Here is a 14,253-nt window from a genome sequence, read left to right on the forward strand (position 1 = left end):
TTAAAATGAGCTGATGAGAAAACCAATACGGAGGTGATGTAAAGTCATGGGAGATGTTCTTTTCATGATCATCTTTCTAACAGACTCTCCTATATCCAGCACACACCTGGCTGCGAGTTGTGCTAAGCGCTACGTGCCACATGCAGACCCCCTCTGAGGGCTTACAATCTGGGTGCTGATAAAGAATTACACAAGAATAAAACAGAATGCTAGACTGTAGCCTATAGATGATTTTCTCAGCTGAAATTCAAAGACGGGGTTCAACCCTAAGAGGGCTGGAGTCTCAGGGGAGGAGTTCACGGGGTGCCTCCTCCTCAGAAGGACTTCTCACTTTCTGCAGGCTGGATGAAGACCAGAAGCTCCCTGCTGCTAGACAAGGCCCCTGTCTGAAGAAAGCTGGGACCCTCTCACCTCTATCCCATTCCCCATACCTGCAGAGCCAGGGAGGCCACAAGGAACACCTTAATTGTGAACCCTGAACCAGCTCGCTGGGTGGGACGGTCCTTTGAAAATTACGCTGGGGTAAGTGGAATTTTTTTTTTATTCTTTTTGGTTGTTTATTATTATTATTTTTTAACATCTTTAATGGAGTATAATTGCTTTACAATGGTGTGTTAGTTTCTGCTTTATAACAAAGTGAATCAGCTATACATATACACGTTTCCATATCTCCTCCCTCTTGCGTCTCCCTCCCTCCCACCCTCCCTATCCCACCCCTCTAGGTGGTCACAAAGCACTGAGCTGATCTCCCTGTGCTACGCGGCTGCTTCCCACTAGCTATCTATTTTACATTTGGTAGTGTATACATGTCCATGCCACTCTCTCACTTTGTCACAGCTTACCCTGACCCCTCCCCATATTCTCAAGTCCATTCTCTAGCAGGTCTGTGTCTTTATTCCCGTCTTGCCCCTAGGTACTTCATGACTTTTTTTTTCTTAGATTCCATATATATGTGTTAGCATACGGTATTTGTTTTTCTCTTTCTGACTTACTTCACTCTGTAAGACAGACTCTAGGTCCATCCACCTCACTACAAATAACTCAACTCAGCCATAAAAAGAAACGAAATTGGTAAGTGGAATTTTAATTGAGCTGGACAATCAGAATTAAATTCTTTCTCTCAGTGGCAGCTCTTAAAGGGGGGCATACTCTGAGCCAACTCATTTATAATCCCAACCGTTAGGCCATTTGAAAGAAGATGGCTTTTCTACACTGGAACAGGTTTTGAAAAAAGGAAAAAAAAAGAGAGAGCAGTAAAAAAAGAAGGAAGGAAGGAAGGGAGAGGGGAAGGGAGGGAGGGAGGGAGGAAGGAAGGAAGGAAGGAAGGAAGGAAGGAAGGAAGGAAGGAAGGAGGAAAGGGGGAATTTAAAAGTGGAGGGAAGGCAGGGGAATGGAGGAGGAGGAGACTTGCGCAGAAAGCCATGGTCAGCCAGAAAAGTAATTACTGCCGAGAAGGGTGTCAGTAACAGCCCTTCCTCCAACCGTCCCAGTGGGGGACAAAAGACAAAAGGACATCATTGCCCATCTGTTGCTTTGGAACTAATTTAGCACCAACCAAACCAGCATTGTCCTCAGGGGCAGGCCTGTCACCTCCCAGAGTGCTAACCTCAGCTACGGTGAACAGAGCAGGTCTTGCGTCTCAAGTCCGTCTGGATGCTTAATGTATGGGGCAGGACATGGCTTGGCACTTGGGCCTCATCAAGGAATACCCCTGGAGCCTACTGTGTGCATGGCCTTGGGCCAGACAGCACACCAGTGGAGCCAAGGGCAGCTTAAGAAGTTCTGCTTCCGTTTTCTCCCGATCATGCCTTGGCCCCATCTCCACCAGGCAGGCGAGGAAGGCGGCACCAGTGGCTGAATGATTCAGTTCATTCCAACAAATATGGAACATCCCAACCACGCATAAAGAACTAGAGATGAGGGTGTGTGGAGGCGTGTTTGGATAGGCAGGGGTTAAAAGATGAATAAGGATTAAAAGATGGATAAGTTATGTACCTGCACTCTGGAGACAGTGTATAAGTAGAGCATGGAGGGAGAGGGAGAGGGAGAGGGAGAGGGAGAGGGAGAGGGAGAGGGAGAGGGAGAGGGGGAGAGAGAGGGAGAGAGAGAGAGAGAGAGAGAGAGAGAGAGAGTGAGTGTGTGTGTGTGTGTGTGTGTGTGTGTGTGTGTGTGTGTGTGTGTGTGTGTGTGTGTGTGTGTGTGTGTGTGTGTGTGTGTGTGTGTGTGTGTGTGTGTGTGTGTGGAGGGGAGGTGGCTTGCTAAGACAAGGTATATTAGGTTCACATTTACTAACTTGGTGGCTCTGACATTTCGGCCAGTATCAGAATCACCTGGAGGGCTTGTCATACCAGAGTTGTCCCAGATTTTCTGATTCCAGAGGTCTGGGGTGAAGCCTAAGAGTCTGGATTTCTAACACATTCCCAGAAGATGCATGTTGGTTTGAGGACCACATCTGAGAACCAGTGCAGTAATTCAAACCCTCACTGAGCATCTAGTACATGTAAGAATCCAATCTGAGCACTTTCTCCACCTAAAATCGACCTGGAGAACCCCAGGCTGCTGTGCCCATTCTCATCTCCTGGGAAGGACAGAACCCAGCCTCCTCTGTGCCCCCGATGAACAGGCACCCTCTCCCTTCCCCACTCTGCTGAACCGTGAGCTCCTGGGGGCAGGGCCTGGGCCCGATCTGTCTCATAAGCCCCACCCCTTGCACAGGTACTGGCCCAGATTTGGTGCTCAAGGAATGTTTGCTGACTGACTGAATGAGTGTTTTCATCTAGTCCTGGCAGTCACAGCGGCGGGACGCAGCCCAGGCTGTGGGACGTGGGATGTGGGAGCCCATGCGGAGGTGGTGTCAACAGGACGCTCAGGAAGGCAGGCAAAATGAGGAGTGGGTGGCAGAGGAAGCCTTTGGGTGCATATTCAGGGCACATCCCGATGGAAGAGGGACAAACAGGTTGAAAATGGCAGCTTTACCTAAATAAGGAAACTCCTACAGGGAGAAAAGAAAAGCCTGGGGCAGCCCCTATGGGATGGAAAAGACATCTGCCTGGCAGCCCCCGCACAGCAAGTTCATGTCAAGTCAGGGCTGCCAGGCGGAGCAGGGGTGACAATGCAAAGCGGCGCAGAGCTCCTTCCCGGGAACAGGTGACACCTGCACCAGCATGAAGTTTCTTCCACAGCCTCACTGGCAATGCAGCTACCTGCACCACGCAGGGGAAGTCCTCTTTTTCAGCAACAATGGAGGTTAATGAACAAATGGACAAAACACCCTTCATCTCCCAGGGTGGAGGTGGGGTGGAGGTATCTTTAAGGAGCCATTTCAGCAGCAGCCCCTAGTGTCCCATCTATAGACACCATTCCACCAATTCTCCTGTCCAGAAAAGCAATGGGCCCAGAATGTACTTTTTAATGAAATCGTCAGCAACAGAATATACGTGATGTAAAGGAGACATATAACACCATCAAGCTGATTCTTGTGAGTGGTTTAACACAGAGAACCCAGGTCTTGGAGTTGGGCAGTCTGGCCTGTAATCTTGGTGTTGCCTTTTTACCAGCTGTGTGGTCCGAACAAGTCACTTAACCTCTCTGAACCTGCAAAGGAGGCAACCACGACCTGCTTCCTTTACTCAGAGCAGGTGAGAAGCCTCACGGAGCACCATGTGCAACGTGCTTCACACCCTGTAAAAGTGCCACTCAATGACGAGAGTGTCATTATTAACCCCCGGGGTCTTCCCTGAGTCTGGGAAGGGTTGGCGAGCGTGGGCATCAGGAGAGAGGCGGCTGGGCCTCTACTCCCACCAGTCACTTGAAAAGAAACAGCAACAATAATAGAGGCCCCTTTCCCCATGTTCTGTTCTTTCTATTAAAATCAACAAGCAGCACAGCACCAGGTTAATATCTCTCTAATTACTAAGTCGTCAGTTGCTGGGTGAAAAACTCCATAATTTAGTTCTCATCCCTACTCCACACGTTGACACTGATAGCAGGGATCCGAGGTACCATAAAAAGACACATTTGGGACGCCCTGTGCCTGTGCTCCCCATGCTGTTCCTCTCCACCCAGAATATCTGTTCTCCGTGCCCCTCTGCCTGCGTGACCTCATTTAGCCCAATGGTTCCCAAGCTTTCACTTCCTGGGACAGAGAAGAGAGAGATGCGTTCAGCACACAGTGGGTGGGGTAGAGGGGCCATGGGCTTAGTGACTGAGGTTAGACGGCTCAAGCTGGAAGGGACAACCTGAGCCCGGGGCTGTCCATCCCAGGCCCTACCCAGCCACCTTGAGGCTAAGAAAAATCCCTTACCTGGGAGCTGGGAAGCTCTGATTTGATTTTATAATCCCCATTTTACAGATGAGAAAACTGAGGTTTTGAGAAGTCAAGCCCCTTGCTGGAAAGTAGACCCTGGCAGTCCAATGTGGGGGCCCACAGTGGTAACCAGTCTACTGTACTGCCTCCCATCTCTTCCTGCAAGCCTACAGCTTTCCAGAGCTTATTCCTGCTACCTCTTCTCAACTGGGATGGTGTACCACTCAATTTCACATGAGGAGTGTTCCCCACTGCTTTCTGCCATCTGACTCCCCCTTTCTTCTCCCACGGGAGGTTGGGACATAGAGGAGGCACTGAATCAACACCAGCTGAACTGAACTGGGGTAGAGCCCCCAAAGCCGGCCGGGACCATCACCCCTGACTGAGCGTGAGGCCATCTGGGACAACGACACATCATCTCTAACTAGCCCTGACGGCAACCCTGCGAGGTGGCCATCACCTTCCCCGTCCACAGGGAGGGAAGAAGTTGGCTGCCTGACGGTCTCACAGCTACAGAGAGGAGGAGTAGGATTCAAAAATGTTCCAGAGAAAGCACACTGTCACTGCCGAGCCGTCTCCCCCTCGGGGCATCTGAGAGTGACAGGTCTCAGGAAGGACGTGGAGGCCGGCACCTGAGAGACAGCACTGGGGGACGGGCCCACTGGCGCCCACGGAAAGCCCCCAGGTTTTGGGTCAGGGGATAGCGCCTGGCCTGCTGCTTACCTCCATGCCCGTCACTCCTTTGAAACTTAGAGACTTCTACTAAATGAACAAAGCTTTTTCCCAAGAAAGGGGTTGTGCCAGAAGCTCTTATTTAACAGCAATAACCCTAGTCTTTGGTTAACCTTTTAGCAGAAATGAGTTGACAGCCAAATGCGAATCAACTCAATTTAACAAACAGTCATTGTAGACCTACCACGCACCAGGCACTGGGCTGCGTGCTGGAAACACGGTGGAGAAAAAGCGACACGGTCACCTGTCCGCATGGAGCTTAGAGAGAATCGAGCCAGTCCAGCAGGCAGTGGATCTGGAAGAACTGTACTCGGAGAGCTGGGTGGCCGGGAAGGGCGCTGATGACCCGCCATGGCCATCCTGCCGCCCCGCGCAGCCTCCCTGGCTGGGTCTCCCCGCTCTTCCTCCTGCAAAGCAGCTGCCTGCCAGAAACTAAAAGAGGAACAGCAAACTGCTGAGGGCAAGGAAAGCCGCTCCTTGACCCAAACACACCAAATTAGGGCAAAACCGAGCCCTCTGAGTGAAAGGAAATTCAGCTGAGGCGCCCGAATTTTAAAAACATGTGTGGTTTTGGGCTTAGTTTCTTTGTAACAGCCTCTCTTTCCTCCTCCTTGCATATTGCTATTCTGTACCTGAGGCCTCTTGGTAGTACCAGCTGCTGCCAACACGTGTCATTGCTAGAAACCGATAGCCCCATGGAGAACGGCTTTGTTTTGTTTTGTTTTAATACCACTAGGGCTCATCTCTTGAAACCCCAAACTCCACGACAAAACCACAAACACCCAGCTCTCCATAAGGCCTCTAACCCATGAGCTTTAAAGCAATGCTTCCCACCTTTTTCACATCCTGGCACACATAAAAATGACCAGATATGCTCAGCCCCCTGGAAGCTACACACTGGGCCCCCCCCACTCCCGAGCTGAGGGGATGGCATCTGGGCGCACCTATAACACCATTCCTGACACACCTGCTGGTAAGCTTTGGTTCCCAGAGCATAAATGTCACCAAACCTCAAGAGAATCATGAGAGAAGTGAAGCCGGATGGATCAGAGGATCACATCCCAAACTCACACCAGAGTGCCGAGAGGGGGGACACAGGGCATTCGGCCACTGCAAAGGCTTTGAAGCCAAGAAAGGCCATCCACCTTCCCCACGCGGAGGAGTAAACCAGCATTCCCTATGATGCAGCGCAGACTGGAAATATAAATAGCTTCTAAAAAGGTTAGCAAAATGCACAGATGACAAATCTACAGTAGGTTACTAAGGGAAACCAGGATGCTCAGTGCCAGCATCTCACCTGTTGCAGCTGTGTCTGGAAGGAACCCTGCGGCTCCTCCCAAACTCTGCTCCCGGGGCCCCTCAGGGACACAGTGTCGGGCTGCAGGGACCTGGAGCCTGAGTGGGTACTTCCTGAGCCCTAATGATGCTCCCTGCAGGCCCCTCCAAAGTAAGGAAATCCTTTTTCCTAATCCCATCTTGGTCTGGTTCTCATAAGCCCACTCACTCTCAATTTCCTCACCTGGGAAGAGTCTACCTCGGAAGGTTCTGTGAGGATGCCTGCCTGAAGGTGGGAGGCGTCCTATGAGTGGCAATACCCTGGGCTTACCCCTCCCCCTTCCTGTTAAAACTAGGCTCTTGGGCGCTGCAGGGCATTCCAGAAGGCAGGGCATTCCCAGGCTGCCTCCCTGGAGATCCCCTTCTGGAGGGGAAGTGCTTCCCAGGGCACCCAGAGGGCCTGCAAGGCAGCCACAGCTGCTGGGCTATGTCAAGTAAGAAACAGACCTCGCTTGTCCCTGAACCAACCCCAGGGGACACCTGAGTGGAGGTATTTATAGCTCTCTTATATGCATCCTTGAACTTGTGTGTGTTTAAGTTAACAGATATAGCAACAGCACACCCCAAAGCACACATATGGACGTGTACACACTGAGGCAGTGGCTAAATCTGGAACTCTAGGGAACCCAAACTCACCCCCAACACACCCTCCTGAGTGTGGGTATTCCAGGACCTGGGATAAACTGGGCGTCCGTCCTTCCCTCTTCAGGGTATCAAGTTCTGCCTTCCTGCCAAGGATTAAGAGATCAGCCTGGAGCCCGCACCTCGAGAGCAGCTTGCCAGGCAGCTCCCACTGGCTCGTCTGCCAGAGCCAGAGCTCTTCTCACTTCCCCTGAGCTCCACACAGTGCAGTCAGGAGGGAAAATCTCACCCCTCCAGCACCTCCCTGAGCAGACACTGGGGCTGCTGCAGAGCCGACCCTGAAGCCCTGAACGCCAGGCAAGAAAAGAGAAGAACTGCAGAGGCCCAGACCGGAAGCCGGACCCCTCCAGCAGGCCACAGGGAGGAGGAAGGAGCGCCTTCAACTTCCACTCTGAAATGCTTGGCACTGAAATGTCGGGCTGCTCCTGGGCCACCAGGGGCTTGGCCAAGAGAGGGGGTCTTCCCTTTGGCCTAATGCTAGTGTGTCGGGGGTGTGGAGGGATGTGCCCAGGCAGAGAACGTGATGGGACTCAGAACGTGATGCCCGACACATTCACATTCACTATATATTCTCTCTCTCTCTGCCAATAGCAGCGGAGGTTAAGGGGGAAGCAGCCTACTCTGGAAGGCAAGAGGTTATCTACTACAGTCATCTCTTGAAGTTCCGTAATATGTTCTTTAATATATAAATTGGGCCATTGGATACCTATGGCTTTGAACTCAACTGGGGTCAAAGAGGGGACCCAAGAGTAAGCACACAGACTAGAAGTTCCAACCCAGGGGAGATGTGCTGTGGTTCAAATACAGTGAGCGCCCAAGTGCATGAGTGAACTTTTTAAAGTGCTGTGAGCTTCTCCCTCATCCCATCTTACCTCCCAAAGTAGAATCGACTGAAACCTACATACCCCACTTGGTTCTCAAATTTTATGCTGAACTCTTCATTTTTCTAAGAGTTTCTCTTACATCACTGCGGATGCAGGTTCTGATCAAGAAAGGAAACCATCTTGACACAACAGGGCATTTAGAGCAGGGAGCACTTGACCGTGTCCACGGGTCCGGTGATGGGGACCGTGGCAATTACGAAGTACAAAGCTAGCACCAGACCTCCACTAAAAAGCCTCTAGATCTAGCATCCTAGTAGAATTTCTATCAACTCCAAGTATAATACACGGTCCTCTTCCACGTGTGACCTCTTCCCCCTATAAAACTGCCCACAGTGCAGCACAATAATTTCTCATATTTATTACACATCTACTATTATGAACGAAGAACAGTGTCAGCTGCTTTTATATACATTAAACAATTTAAGCCGACCTATAACACTGCAGTGCAGATTCTAATTAACCACATTTTTACTAGATCACAGAGAAGGTTAATAATACAGCTAGAATCGCAGGACCAGTACAGCAAGGTGGAGATCTGGGCCCAAGCTTATTTGGTTCCAAAGCTCATGGGCTTTCCTCTGCTGCCCATCAGCCTTGAAAATTTCTCTCTATATGTATATGCATGTGCATGTGTTTCTTTATCATTATTATTATTGTAAGATTAATCGGTTACCAATTCATAGAGGCACGAGGTCTTAATGACCAAGTACAACATAGAAATCTCCTACATATCACACATTGCATCTAATTCAGACACTTCCACCTATGCTGTCCTCAGACATGGCACATCCCTATCTTAAGTTTATTCTTTTGTACCCCTCTGGTGCTTAGCACAGTGCTAGGTACAAAGTGGGCACTCATTTCATCTCATTGATGATTATGTTGCTAAGATTGCTTATTGGTAATAAACCCTTGGAGGCGGAAAGGTGAATTATTGCTAACTCAGAAAAGTCTTAGACACTGAGAGAAACACCAAGGGGGCCTAACATACCTCTTGGCCAATAGAGTAAGTGCTCCACCATTGGATAAAAACAGTAATATCTGACTCTCACTAATAGGTTGATCCCACTTAGAAGACAGCTTACAATCTCCACTGAAAACAGCACTTGACTCTTTGGACCTGGGTTTTTTCCTCTGCAGGGGTGGCATACAACCCCCACTCAAAGAATGACTGTGAAGATTCCAGGGACCATGTCTACAGAGACACAAGCAACCCAATCAACCCAGGTGGCACCCCAGCACCTCCCATGACTTCATCTGTACATAACCGCCTCAGACTACGGCAGATTCAGACCCGTGTCCTAATCCCAGCGACCTCCCTCCGTAGCTGTGACTTTAGATCAGCAACCTAGCTTCTCTGAGCCCTAGTTTCCTCATCTGCAAAGATGGAGGATCACCTATCTCATGGGGTTGTTTAGTGCAGAAAATAAAATAATATTTGCATGTGGCTGCCCCAGGCCTGATATGTAGAAGGAAGTCAGTAGATATTAGCCAGATTTGAATGTGCACAGAACAGCTCTGACATACACACGTCCTGTTGAATAGGGCTCGTGGTCAAAAGATGGCCATGGTGACAAGTAACAAAGAAAAGGGAAGAGGCAGTAGTGAGAGAAGTTAAAATTAGAGACGATTTTTAACCTCTCTCCTTTCAAACAACAATTTCAACCTGCTGTTTACCAGCTGTACTTCTTAAAAGTCGGTCTTATTTGATTGAATGGGTTCTGCCTCTTGCCCTCCATACCGTCTGGTAATGATAGAAGGAGTAACTACAAAGCAGGTAATGAAAAGGGGCCCTGGAAAGCTAAGAACTCGTTGTACTAACCTGGTTCAGTTTGGTGAAAGTGGGCGGCCTCAGGCACCTGGTGCCTAGTGCTCTGCCAGTGGTTCCTCTATTCTCAGGGGCTCCTCTAACTTCACAGTATAGAAACCAGAGGCCACATCGAGATGCCCCCCAACAAGACATTCTTCGGAATCTAACCCGGTACTACAATTCTGAAATCCAAATCTACAACGGCTACAAAGAAAAGCTCCTCTTTATTGACCTAATGTGCGCCTAGTGTGTGCCGGACTCAGTGCTAAGCATCCAGCGTATAATATATGCCCAGGGGAATGGTCTGAATTTTTTGAACCCCGTCTTACAGATAAGGAAACTGTACTACTGGACATCCCCTAAAGACACTCTCCAAGGCCCTCAGCCGCTCACATGTTCTCAAGGACTCAAGTCTGGATGACACGTGGAAACTTCCGCCCAAATTTTCAGGTCTAATCACAGGGATGGATTTTGCAAAACTTCATCAAACAAATCATCTTAGGCCCACAGCAGAAGTGGGTTTGGGAAGAGGGTGGAGCTGGGACAGAGACAGAGAGGAGAACTTAATGCTTCAGAAGCCACCTCTAATTTGCAAATAATGGTCGGAGGGTGCATCTTCTTTCAGCACAATAATCTCTACCAAAGAAAACCCAGACAAAGTCACCTGGCCTTCCTAGGGAACAACGAAAAAAAGCTCTTCCTCCAAGATTCACACTGAACTCCTAACCCCTCCTTCCCCTCCCTGCCCCTGGGAGTGGCTGGATGGTTGTTGTTTCTTTTCTTTTTTCCCTGTGGTCCTCTGGTAATACCACAAATTACGTTTTCAGGGACTGGAGTCCCAGAGTGCAATGATGTTGTAATAAACATAACCAGGACCAAATGCCTTCCCATCATATTAGATGATGCCATTTCCCACCAATCAGGCTCCTCGGGCAGGCAGACCACTCACCAATGAGGGACCAGACAAAGGCTGTGAGGGGAGACCTGGTCATCGGCAACTAAAAATAAGAGTGCTTCGGGATTGGCCGCTGCCACTTTGCAACAGGAGTTGGGACCCACACACCAGGCACCAGACAGAAGGCACACACAGGCAGAAACTTTCAGCCCAGGGGTTCACATGGGGTAGGCTGGTCTGGGTTTGTTGCTGAGATTTTTTTTTTTTCCTTTTCCTAATGTGGTGACTTGAAGAAAGAAATACTTGATCCAGAGGGACCCTTGCAGACACACCCTCCCTCCTAGACACGTCAGTTTCCAAAAGCCCTTCACAGACACCCTGAATTGGGGAAAGGGCGGGGGGTGCGGCCAGGGGCCAAGACACTCACCTGTCCGGCTGTGTCATAGAGTCCCAGGAGGTACTGCTTGCCCCCTACCGTGACGCTGACTGCAAGGGCAGAGAAGTGGGGGCGGGGAGAGAAGCTCACAATCATCTAGGCTCTGGGGCAGTTTCGTTCCCCATCAGGACCCTTCCCTCCTAACCCAGCTGGAGGCAAGCGGGAGCTCCCAGGGAGATGCCACCCGTTTTCCCTTGTGCCCGGCTCACTGTGAAGTGGCGTGAGGCTGGGGCGATGTGGCGCCCAGCTGCCCACTCCTTTCTCCCAAGTCCCGTAGCCACGTTTCCCCCTCGGGGATTGGGGCAATAGGGAAGGCGGCTGTAGGAAGGTCAAGGAGGTCGGCCCCGGGCGCCGAGGGGGATGGGAAATGCGGGGCGCCAGGACGGGGCACCGGAGTTGGGGGTGGGAAGAGGGCTGGGTCCGGCATGCTAGGGGCTGCCAGAGGGAAAGCCTGGGGGTGGGGCCGGGCGCCCGGCGGAGGGCGCGACGGGGGAGGGGTGGGGAGCGCGCGCAGGGGAGGCGGTGAGGGGGCTCAGCCAAAGTTGCTCCAAAGTTCCCAGCCCGGGGAGCGGCCCCTTAGTCAGCACTTCCGAGGCTTACCTGCGTAGTGGTCGAAGACGGTGGGCACGTACTCCTCCGGGAAGGCGTCGTTGGCATAGCTCATGAGTAGGCACGTCTTGCCCACCGCCCCGTCGCCGACCACCACGCACTTGAGCATCAGCGCGCCGGGCCCGTGAGCCATGCTGCGGCCGGCCGGCCTCCGGGCATGGTCCCCCCGGAGCCCCCGCCCCGGCCCCGGGCTCAGCCCCAGCCCGCCTGGGGGGTCCGCCGCCGCCGCCGCTCAGCGCAGCACGGCCGACCCCCCGGCCCCATGCAGCGACTCCCCCCACCCGAGGGGAGGGGGCGGCGGGCCCGGGGCGCTGCCGCCGCCTCGGTCGCTGCCCGGATCCCCGCCCGGGCCCCGGTCGCCGCGCCCGCCCGCTGCCCCCGCCGCTCGGCGCCCGCGCCCTCTCCCCGGCCCGGCCTCCCCAGGAGGATCCGCTGGATCATAAGACTGGCCGGCCCCGGGGGAGACGGCAACTTTGGGGAGGGCGGCGGAGGGGAGGGGCCAGGCGGCTCTCCCCGCCCAGCGCCGGCCCGGGCCCCCTCCCCGCTCGGCCCCGGAGGAGGGCGGGCCCAGGCGCCTCCCCGGATTGCGGGCTGCCGGCTCCGCGCCCCCGCCCGCCCGCCTGCCGGCTCCCGCGCCCCGCGCCCCGCGCCCCGCCCGCGGACGCAGCTCGGCCCTGCCGGCTCACCCTAGCTTGACTCCCCGCGAGGGCTGTGGGGAGGGGGCGAGGAGGAGGAGCCGAGGAGGAGCGACGGGGAGGAAGGTGAGACTGGGGGAGGGGGCCGAGCGACCAGCGCTCGCGAGGAGGCGAGGGCTCCTCGCGAAAGTGTGCGCAACGCCCAGAAGCGTCCACAGGCTCCGATGCTGGGAGAAGACGTGGAGGCCTCTTGGGGAACCGCGACGACTCTTATGATGACGCAATAGTCATGAAAAATTATTCACGTATATTTAAACTCCACCCGGAAGGCAGGATCCATTCTGTCGGCCTCTAAGTGCACAACAGAACTAGAAATCGGGAAGGAAGAAAGGGCAAGAGAGTTAAAAAAATTTTTTTTAATTTTTAAAAAATTTTCACTCTCACGCACGGGGTGATGGGGGAGGGGTGGAGGTGGTCCCTGAGCTGGAAAGTAGGGACTCCTGGCTTACTGCTCCGTCCCGCCTCCCACCATCCCCACCACCCCATGCTGTTCACGGCAGAGCTTGAGTCATTTACTACGAAACTGGTGTCTAAGGGAGTTACAGCATCTTGAACCACTGACGCACCCCCGCACCAGCCAGAGAAGGGAGACACTGCGACTCTGGATGCGGCGGGTGTACCTTTGCTCCCCCTATAGGCGACATTCTCTGAGGCCCCTTTACAGTCCCAGTGTCCCTCGAAGGTGTTAGGTTGTGATCCCTGAGGAGTGATACACTCTAGAGCTCTAAGACGCGGCCTGTGATCCAGGCAACAACCCCTGTCTTCCTGCCTGGGCGATGCTTGCTTGGAAACACCCGTCAGGCCAGGTCGCGTTCACTCGCCAACAGTGCTGCTTCTAACTTTAGGCCCTGGAGCCGAGGGGTGGAGGTGGGGGAGAATACTCTGCACGTAGCCACCACACCCTCCCTCCCCTTGCTGACAGGAGATAAATCGCTTCCTTTCATCAGTTCACAGGATCAGAAAATGCTGTGTTGAGAGGCACCGCAGAGGTCAACTGGACCACCTCCCTTAGATCTCCCTGAGGTTGCAGGTAAGCAAATTGAGACGCAGAGAGGTGAAGTGGTTATGTCAAAGGCTTCCAGCTAATTCCAGCATTCAAGGACTTGGAACACACTTTGGGAAATGCTCAGTTATGTCCTCACGCCACACTTCCCAGGCCTCAACTCTCAAACCCCAAATCTGATTTCCATTGTCCTGCAAGACTTCCTGGATTCTTGGAAGTTCCTTGTGAGGTCCCACTGAACGTCTCACCAGACCCCTCCATTTGTGTCTGAGTGTGGGTATTTACATTGCCAGCTGCTTTAGGTTATGCAGTGAATCTGGAAGATATTTTTTATGTACTGAATGACAGGTTAAGGAAGGCAGTTCAGTGCCTTGAAGTCAGATCTTTGGTTCAAGACTAGTCTCTGCCACTTCCTTCTAGAGGGGAAGAAAGGAGCACTTGCCCCCTTTGCCTACAGGACTACTTCTTCAGACAACATTTGCTGGGACTGGGATTGTGAAAGGAGGGTCTGTCAGGAGAGGTTAAGGAGCTACCGGGAGCACTCAGCCTAGAGAGGGCATTTGGGTCTGGCTCTGACGGTACTTAGCAGTGTGACCTTGAGCATATGCCACTTCTGTTCTTGGGGCTCTGCTTCCTCATCTATAAATGTGAGCTCATCCATAAGGGTGAGGTCAGGGCTCACCTTTGAGAACGCTAGGGCTCTTCACAATGTGTCCTGAGAGATCCTGGCAAAAGCTTTGGGCCAGGGGAGAAGCAGTTGCTAGAGACATGGGGACGGCCTTTTTGAGGGATAATGAGGTCTGTCCCAGGACTGGAGGATGGAGGCGTCCCCCACTGAGGACTCCAGCCTCTCTGTTCTCATGCTGCTTTTCAGTGTGGCAGATATTTACCAGGGATCCAGAGAGC

The 14,253-nt window shown here is 52.6% G+C and overlaps 3 protein-coding genes across 9 annotated transcripts in view; 1 reads left to right on the plus strand and 2 right to left on the minus strand.

Annotated features, from left to right (window-relative positions):
- The window catches only part of RHOQ (ras homolog family member Q), a 38,550-nt gene extending 26,606 nt beyond the window's left edge, over positions 1 to 11,944 (minus strand). The window contains exons 1-2 of one of the 3 annotated variants that reach the window (XM_060169916.1): positions 11,641 to 11,944; positions 11,032 to 11,090 (exon numbers count right to left, since the gene is read on the minus strand). In XM_060169916.1, coding sequence (XP_060025899.1) covers positions 11,032 to 11,090; positions 11,641 to 11,782 — 201 coding nt within the window. In that variant the 5' untranslated portion in view covers positions 11,783 to 11,944. The remainder of the gene's footprint in view (positions 1 to 11,031; positions 11,091 to 11,640) is intronic. The other 2 variants (XM_060169915.1, XM_060169914.1) reach the window with 2 other exon arrangements.
- TMEM247 (transmembrane protein 247) overlaps positions 11,842 to 14,253 on the minus strand; it is a 54,036-nt gene continuing 51,624 nt past the window's right edge. Inside the window, 1 exon segment of the mRNA XM_060168960.1 lies at positions 11,842 to 12,120. Within this exon segment, the coding sequence (XP_060024943.1) occupies positions 11,842 to 12,120 (279 nt within the window).
- ATP6V1E2 (ATPase H+ transporting V1 subunit E2) overlaps positions 12,251 to 14,253 on the plus strand; it is a 438,965-nt gene continuing 436,962 nt past the window's right edge. For 2 of the 5 annotated variants that reach the window (XR_009544237.1, XR_009544236.1), the window contains exons 1-2: positions 12,251 to 12,410; positions 13,292 to 13,374. The gene's annotated coding sequence lies outside the window, so the exon portion shown is untranslated. The remainder of the gene's footprint in view (positions 12,411 to 13,291; positions 13,375 to 14,253) is intronic. The other 3 variants (XM_060169913.1, XM_060169912.1, XM_060169909.1) reach the window with 3 other exon arrangements.

This window comes from Lagenorhynchus albirostris, chromosome 13 (genome assembly GCF_949774975.1).
Source record: "Lagenorhynchus albirostris chromosome 13, mLagAlb1.1, whole genome shotgun sequence".
Taxonomy (NCBI): domain Eukaryota; kingdom Metazoa; phylum Chordata; class Mammalia; order Artiodactyla; family Delphinidae; genus Lagenorhynchus; species Lagenorhynchus albirostris.